Source organism: Convolutriloba macropyga, chromosome 7 (assembly GCF_964194025.1).
Source record: "Convolutriloba macropyga chromosome 7, txConMacr16.3, whole genome shotgun sequence".
Classification (NCBI taxonomy): Eukaryota; Metazoa; Xenacoelomorpha; order Acoela; family Convolutidae; genus Convolutriloba; species Convolutriloba macropyga.
In genome coordinates this window covers 21,624,962-21,634,049 of record NC_134474.1, presented here as the reverse complement: position 1 = coordinate 21,634,049, position 9,088 = coordinate 21,624,962, and the positions used below count along the sequence as shown (strand labels likewise).

At 35.7% G+C, this 9,088-nt stretch overlaps 1 protein-coding gene across 1 annotated transcript; it reads right to left on the bottom strand.

The window, feature by feature from the left end:
- Positions 1–880: 880 nt before the first annotated feature.
- LOC142342700 (poly [ADP-ribose] polymerase 1-like) lies at positions 881–6,820 on the bottom strand. The gene is made up of 2 exons (XM_075394200.1): positions 5,514–6,820; positions 881–2,527 (listed from the first exon to the last, which is right to left on the bottom strand). Exons 1-2 carry the CDS (start codon positions 6,811–6,813, stop codon positions 1,188–1,190), a joined length of 2,640 nt encoding a protein of 879 aa, XP_075250315.1. The 5' UTR covers positions 6,814–6,820; the 3' UTR covers positions 881–1,187.
- Between the last annotated feature and the right edge of the window lie 2,268 nt (positions 6,821–9,088).

Genomic DNA, 9,088 nt, shown 5'->3' with positions numbered 1-9,088 from the left:
GCATGCAGGCGCAAATCGCAAACTTCTTCAAAACATGTCCAATAAATTGCAATTAGAACACGTTCTTCATAATCGTTAGTTCTCACTATTGCTTCAAATGACGATGATAATGATTGGACTGTTGATTGGATGATGATTGGACATGAGCTGTTCTACAACTCGTGCTATTAAAAAAGCTTCGGAGGTCAAAATTTTTAACCACCAATTATCACGTAGCTGCGCGAATGTTTCACCATTTATATCTTTCTTCACCATATTCCATAAAATGGCGCAAATATCACATGACTGATTTGCTAATCTGATTTGGCCAATTTAAATATTCCGTAAAATTAGTCTTGGTACGCAAGACCAATAGCTGAATAGCATTAATATTTTGGCGTATCCCTGACTAAAAGGACCAAAAATTATGCTCGACTCACACTTTTGACTTTTTCTATAAACCAGGGGGACTTAGGCATTTTGATAGCTGCACTATTTGAGACTCTGCTATTAGTAATTTCAGTTTTTTTAATTTGAAACATAGCAGTCACAAAAGATCCAACTGATTTTTAATCTGTCCCTAGAGGTGAGACTGAGATGAGAGCTCTCCTGAAGAGGATGCTTTATAAGTTACACTCAATAATTTCTTCGTTATACAATTAATTAAAAATATTAAAAAACATTTTATTGTAAGTAAAATTTTTCGGTGAAACTGACGCCTGATACCGAAAACAATCAAAAACTTGTTGAAATCAACATAGCTCTTGTAAGCTGTGAACATCAAAAATTTGTTCCGATGCATTTATTTGGTAAAAGATCCTCCTATTTTCTCTTGTCTGTCAAAAATATTAGCTAGCACACTGCATTGCACTCTTATCGATCAATTGCGTTGAATCGAAAGTAACGAAAACCAAAAACTGAATTCACACATTTTGATTCTACACAAGGATAAAAACAAATCACAATATATCATTGCAGGAAATGAAGATAATGAAACTCTCAAGCAGGTTAGTTGAAATGAAAAGCTCAATTTATACACTCCGAGTAACAATGACCCTCAACAAAGCATCAGAAAAAGTTTGGGAATTAGTGATTTCATGCGGAGTTCATTTTCCAAAAGCCGCCACAAATAGTGAACAACAATTTCCAAAACATCTTAAGCTCTGTAAAAGTTTGAACGTAGATCGAAACGTTTTGCAGAGATTTGCTCAAATCATATCACTGTATGAGAAATTGAACTTCACTTTCACCAAGTACTGCATTTTGATCTGAGAGGTATCATAAACAATAAACTCGTTGTACAGCAAATCAGATCTCTTCACGTCGCTTTCTGTCGGCTTTCCATAGGGAATAATACAACCCGTTTCAGTAGTCTTGAACTCCGTCGGCTCCGGACACGTTTTACCCATACCCATAACGCTGTATGTTGAAGTTGGAGGCTTCGAAATGCTACTGTTGGCTGAAGTCAAACAGTGACTTTTTCCCAATGCAACGTCGCACAGCAAAAGCAATCCTTCGTTCTTATCAGGTGAAGCATGGCAATAATTGGCCGATTTAGAAACCATGTCCGCAAAATATACTCCTTTACCGAACATGTAACCAGTCACGGGGGCTTCCGGGGGTGCAATTTTGAGACCCTTGCTCAAAATACTCGCAAAGTTTGATAACCTCGATCCGTGCCATAGCAATTTTCTTTCAGGCCAGTTCGTGAACGGCGTGAACTTAATTGTTTCTTCTTTTCGTTTCAGTTTGAACAAATCGACAATTTCCAAGGTGTAATGGCTATGCGTAGATGCATGTGTATTTTTGACATATTGCTGAATGTCTGCAAAAATTTCCTCTTCTTTATCGACTGGTTCAATTTTGCACTTGAGTTTCTCGTAGTACGAATCCAACATTGATTCCGATTCACTTTCTGCATCAGCCGAAACTGCTGATAGCAACTTATAAGCACTCTCAATCTCCGACAAGTTATCCAACATTTTACATTTCTCATTAATGATGTCAATATTGTCCAGCAAAGGCGCACGTCTCATGCCAAAATCGTGTGGTATGATCGTGAAAAATCTATTCGAAACATCCAAAATTTTCATTTTGTTATTTTCTTTATCTTCAGAATTTGCGTATTGTGCTGCCTCGGATAAAACTTTATAGCCTTCGTTAATTTGATTTTTGCTCAATCGGCCCAGCGGCATTTTTTCCATGTCTATTTCGTATTCTAACATGTCGCGCTTCAGGTTTTCAAAATTTGCAATTAACTTGATCAGCTTCTGCAATGCCAGTGGTAACTTCGACTCCCCTTTCTCTAAATCTTGTTTCTCAATAGCACTCGAATTATCGTCATAATTCACCTCAACAGGTGCAAATTTCCCGGGTTTCTTTTCAAAGCTCTGTCTTTCACTCCAATCGTTTCCTGTTTTATCTAGATACAGTTCCTCGAATAATCCGACAGCTGATGACTTTGACATGAATTTCTCGACCTTGTAGTCGCCAATTGTGGTCCCAAGTCGACCCCAGGCTCTGAAGAGGTGATAGACTTTCTTCAAACCTGTAAAACTTTAATATGAATAAGCACTAATATAACTCAAATAAAAGAAAAACGAAAAATGTAATTAACCACAGAACAGTATTTTGGCAAATGTAAGAAAAATATACATAATTGGGAATTGACGACTATTCGCAAATCATAAGGACGTAAAATTTGATATTTTTCTATAAAAGGCGACAGAAATTTCGGGACTTTCAAAATTAAATGTTTAGTTCCTGTAGCTACCGCCAAAATTGCTCGCTCTAGCTCCAAAAAAATTAAAAAAATAGTGCTGACCAAAATTGGTCCGTCTGGTGGTTACCGATAAAGACTCTCAGAATCAGCCACTCAAGTCCATTTTTCGGCTCACAAAAACTTGGCCCCAAAATTCTTTTTCTAAACAATTTCTTCCATATTAAACACCCTCATTGAAATTTTAAAAACATAGCCGGCAGATTGCCGGAATAGCTGCGAAAGAATAGACTTGCGTGCCGTGTTATAGAGATAGAAACAGATACAGATATAAGTTGAAAAAGTTATCGACGCCGCTCAAAAAGCTATGTAAAAAAATTAAACGATAAATTAGTAAAGCTTGTTAAAATTCATTGCGCAGAAGCCTTTTCATTTCGGACCCTTATTACACATAAGTTCCTTTGACCTTAAACTAATTCAAAACAAACTTAAATTTTAAAGTGCAAAAGTCATTTTTATTGAATGAGGTAAGTCACTTAGGATCAAAATCTAATCACGCTAAAAAACTTTTGCTAGAGAAGAAATGACGTCACGGGCGCAAAAGCAGTTAGTGAGGGGAAGAACTCATTCAGAAAATTTGACTTTTCAGCTTTGAGGTGAGAACAAATGTAAAACGAAAAAAGAGCGTCAGACGACGAAACAAAAAACATAGCCGGAAGGACTCCGGAAGCGACTCGCAGCGTCAAAGCTTCACGAAAAAACCGTAATTCAAGCTGAAGCCAATAACTTTTGCATTAAACCGTTAACTCCTCAGGTCTGATAAAAAAAAATTGGTGAAATTTAAACGACTGTCACCAAGAGAAAAAAAAACGCAGCAAAATTTTATATCATTGATATTGTTCGGTAATGTTAAAAAAGTTTGAGTAATTACGAGGATCAAAATACTGATAGGCTGAAAAAAATGACAAGGTTATCAATCGCCCTCAAACAATTCATGTCATTGATATTGTTCGGTAACGTTAAAAAGTTTGAGTAATTAGGAGGGTCAAAATACTGATAGGCTGGAAAGATGACAAGGTTATCAACTGCCCTCAAACAATTCATGATTCTTATCTCAAAAAGATAGCAAAAGCAAACGGCAGATAATAATAACTTAGAAATTTAAGAAACAGAAAACCACTACAATTAGGTTTGTAATCACTGCAATTAAAACAACATATACTTCTTCCTTGTTGTATATATGCTAGACAACATGATTCCATATTAAATTAAAAAATAAAATAATCATAGAAAAGACATAAGCAACAGAATAATATTCAACGGCAAAAAAATTGTTTAAAAACAATAGCAAAGCCTGGAAAAAATTAGAACAAACAGCAACAAGAGCAAATTGTGGAACAGCGTTAATCGAAAACTCTCAGTACTGCCTTATGTAGAATGAAACCAATTGCAAACCAAAGAAATGACTAAAACCTAAGAAAAAGCTGAAATCATTTAAAATTTCAAAATGAAAAAATAAAAACATAACCAATATAAACGTAGGTGCCAAGACAATGCTTGAACGACACAAATTAGAATGTTAAGCATATGGACACAATGTAATGAACACCGTAACAAAGGCTAATTTTTTATTTTTTAAAGTTGAAAATCAAATTCAAAAAATCAAGAAAAACGAAAACATTTCCTTGTTCAGCATTCGATACATAGAAAATACATGGACTCAAATGAGACAAAGATCCATCCTCCTGAACAGAACAAAAAAAATCAGATTTCAAACAAACATTGAAACAATTTGCAAAACAATGCTAAAAAACTTTATGAAAAATGAACTGCATTTATGATAAAAAAAATTAAAAAATGTTTTTCAAAAACTTAACGATAAAAAAGATTGAATTTCTATTGAAACAAAATTAAGGTCTCCCATGTTGCACAAAAAGACTATTTCTAGGAATTAAAACCAAATTACAGACAAAAAACAGAAAAACTGAAAAAAATACTAAAATTGGATTAGCATATGTATAATTTTATTTAAAAAACATATCGATGTAGAGAGACGTTGACTATATTTATTATCAAAAAGAAGTTGCAATATTAACTGATTTTTGACAAAAAGACGGCTGAAGGATCCAAAAAATGAAGAAATTAATAGAAAAAAGCCAAAAATATACTAAAAAAAAATCAAAAAATATGTGCCAGTTTTGAACTTGCAACGCATTTTCGGGCTCTGCAAAACACTTTGGTATCAATTTCCGAGGTTAATATTTCAACATAGCATAGAATAAAAAACAATTCTACAAAAAAAACGAAAATAAAAGCAAAAAAACTGGGCCACTTGGAGGAAAAAACGGCTGAAAACGGTTATCTATATGTGCCATTCAGACAAAAACCACTTTTCAAAGTTAAAAAGTCATTCAACGATCGAAGCGCATGATCAAAAATCTTCTCTCGCTCAGGAAAAATTACTTCACATGGCAATTTTTTCACTTTCGCTTTTAGGTCAAAACAGCGTCTGAACGAATAGTACTTCCGGTAAAAAAAAAACCTAAAGAAAACCAATACTCCTCTTCGAGTCGTAAAAAACCAAGAGCACCGCAATATAGCTACGCTCAGCTTACAGCTTCGCAGCTATAAACAATTCTAACGTTAATTATTTTCCCCGCAAAGGCACCTGACAACGATCGATCTATAAGGGTCAATGGTGTTCTTTCGGAGCGCATTTGGTATACTGCATTAAATATTTAAGTAATTTATATGATTATGTGTAATAAAATGATTAAGCGGTTCCGTAAACAAATTATTATAAAATGCTATTTACCCTCATCAGACTCCAGGACCTGTAGCTTGTAATACGAATTCGATCCTCGTGCAATATCCACATAATTCAGAATACAACTATAAGGATGACTCGGCTGCGAATCAGTACACATGAGCACATGGTTGTTATCATCCAACCCCGATTGAGGGTCAACTGCCGCACCTCCTTTGACCTTCACCTTCATAGACTTCAATTCACTCTTCCATTTATCATCTCTTTTCTTTTGCTCTTTCTCACTCAACTTTGAACTCTCGGCATTGAACACAGTTTGTGCTTTAACCGCTGCAACTTCGGGGAAAACGCGAGTTCTAGGCTTGTAGGTTACATCTTTAAACAAAGAATCTGGGTCACTTAGAAGTTCACCGGGAACTTTAAATGCTTTTCTTTTATACTCTTTAGTCGTGTACAGACACGAAGTATAAGCCGACACTTGGCCTGAGCAGTGGTAAGCATCCGATTTAGCAAAAATCTGACCCTTACATTCCGGACAAGGGGGTAAAGCGCCGAAAAGCAGAATATCTGCAGCGCATTGATACAAATCAGAATCACCTCTAGGCATTGTCGATACATTCTCTTCTACAAAGGACCTCACTTCTTTCTTGTCCAAAGATTTCAATTTGTCAATAAGTTTCCAAATCTTTTTATTTTGCTTCGCAAGCTCTTCGTTCTCCACTTTTGCTTTCTTAGCTTCCTGTTTTGTATCTTCAGTCGATTCCTCTCTCGGCTTTTTTCTTGACTTCTCAATTTTCAATAACTCAGCCAGCATTTTCTGATCTTCACTTTTCAAACTTGAGAAACCTGGGACTTTCTTTACGTCATGAGCAAACCCAACCTCTTCCATACTTTCCTGGAAACAATTCGGGTGCCTCCATCGCTTCACTGCTCCATAGCGTTCGTCGTGTCCCATAACCGAAATCCGAATCTCGCCTCTTAGAAGTTTCTCCTCACAAGTTCTGCAGCTTGCACGTCCAGAGGCCGCATACTCGACCAGAAAATCACTTATTTTCGTCGTAGCAGTTGAACCATCGCCTTTATCACCCAGCTTTTTCTTGATTTTTTCCTGATCATCCCAGCGTAGTTCATTGAACCCTTCGATGTCAAGAACGGTTTTGGGTCTATTCCGTTCAAAAAAGCAGCTGTAATGGAACCATCGCACCATTTTGCCATCAAACGTTGTGCTTTGAGTTACAGCTGCAATCCGCAACACTTCTTTGGAAATAGTATTGTTACACTGTTTACACGCGGCACGAGCACTTTTGGCGTAGTCCGCCTTATATGGCAAACTCTCAGAATCGGCCATTTTTACTATCTATAAAGAGGGAATAGATACAACAAAAACTAATTCTGGCTGTCACAGCTAACTTCTGTACAAAAATTGAAGATTAAACTTTCAAACCTCTTGTCCGGACTCCACCTTTGAGAGGCACAATCTACATTTCCGATTACATTTGCTCCAATAAAATGTCAAAGATAAATGAGCTTTCCCTAAAATGAAAATGTCGCGTTCATTAGTAACTCACCCCGACAGCTCTGTGAATTGCAAGAGTTTTTTCAGAAGTTTCGAAACAAAAAAGAAAGATTTTCTTATGATTGGCCTCTGAAACTTGATACCTGATTTATATAAATTTTTCGATAAATCTTGCAGACTCCTGGTTCTAAGAGTGATTCCAGCTGATTACACAAAAAAGGGTAAATTTTACGGTGTTTCAATGCGAAAACTATTCAAAAAGTAGTTGTGACGGAGCAGCACTTGTATGCTTGAATTTTTTTCTCAAGGAGTTTAACATACAAAACCCCTTAAATAGTTGGTCATGAATAAAGACCCTCGAATTACCTATACACATCACAAAACATGTAGATGGATGCAAACATCAAATTCATTTGCACCTCAAGGCTCCAACAAATTGTCAAAGATAAATGAGCTTTCGTACAATGAAAACAAATAAATTTGGTATCTCAAATTGATTTATTTTGGTATCTCAACTTCGGTATCTCAAATTTATTAGACGCTGAGAGTGAGCAACCAAAAGTTTCTTAAACAGGCTGCGAAGCAACGTCAAAACTCCTACAAATTTCGAGAGTACAAAAAACTTCATTAACTATATGACGCTTAATTAGATCTCGACTGTTCTTGTACTTGGTAGACAAAATACAGATTGCCTATATCCTCCGTGCAAGTCGTAAAGTTTCGCTCTCCAGCAAAATTTTTCAACTCCAAACTTGATCCTGTTTTTTAACTACATATGCTTTTTATAGATCATTTTGAGAATTAATCTAACACCAGTATGGGTATATCGAAATATTAGCGTTCAAAGTTTTTGAGACAAAACAGCAAGAACATAACACTTAAAAATAGAATAACTTTAACAAAACAAACTCCATTCAAATTACAAAACAATTCCAAACAAATGTTTGGCAAGTAATTGCAATTCCTGGAGACGAGCATGACAAAAACAACCAAAAACAAATCGAAAACGATTCGATAACAAAGAAAACGATTCAAAAAATGAAAACGAGTACAACGAAAACGATTCCAAACCAAATGCTTCGCAAGTAATTGCCGTTCCGTGAGATGTGTATGACAAAACATCATTCTTTTCATAATTTCTATTGCAAACAAACGAATCGGTAACATAAAAAATCAATCCCAGTTAAACTGTTTTCAAAGAATAGATCAAACACTGGTGACCCTTTTCCATTAAAACTGAGTGAGTAATTATATATTGAGTTTGGCTCAAAAATTAAATTTTTTGAAGAAGGCTTCTATTAAGACTTTTGTTCAGATTTTAATCTCTGCTTTTAAAGTCATTATACCAACACTAGGTATTCTTTGGAGCAGCAAGAAAAACATAGCCGGCAGATTGCCGGAAAATTGCCGCGATAGACACTTGTGGCCTTCCATGAATTCGAACAACTAATGAATTAAGATAGAGATATCGACCACCAGTCCTTTAATAGACCACTGGACTTTTTGGGTTAAATTCGGACTGTCAATTTTATGACACATACGGTCTATGAGGGAAAAACCCTTAAAAAAGCTCTTTCAAAATTGATACTCGAAATCAAAAACAAGACTAATACTCAAGAATTAGGGCATATAAATTTGGCACTACTTAGATGCACAATATTGATCTTTACATAGTAAAGGTTCAGAAAATTTAAAGTTCCATAAGTGAGTTCAGAAATTACTATTTTTGAGTGAGTTAAGTCACGCAATTGACCTGAAATCAGAAATGAGGTCAGGCACACAAATTTTAACTGCAAAGCAGTAGAGGTCACTGAAGTCATTGAAAAAGTCAATTCCAGAAGTCAAGTCGTAAGAATCATCGATGCAGACGGCGAATTAAAAAACAACAATGCCCCCATTAACAGCCGCTATCGAGTCGCGGCCAATAATCAAACAGGGCAGGCAAAATTTCAGAAAAGAGCCTCATCGGGATTGAAACAGAAAACAAAACGATAAAAATTGACAAAATTTGTTTCTGAGTGTTCTCATTTGCTAGGCTGTTTACGCAAGATTCTAAAACCTTAGATTCAGCTTCCAAATGGAAAGCTACAAAGCTGAATGCTAATGT

Coding starts and splice junctions, on each gene's coding strand:
- LOC142342700 (XM_075394200.1), bottom strand. CDS start 6,813: ATGGCCGATTCTGAGAGTTTGCCATATAAGGCGGACTACGCCAAAAGT. Junction 2,528..5,513: donor GGTCCTGGAGTCTGATGAGG/GTAAATAGCATT, acceptor AAAGTTTTACAG/GTTTGAAGAAAGTCTATCAC.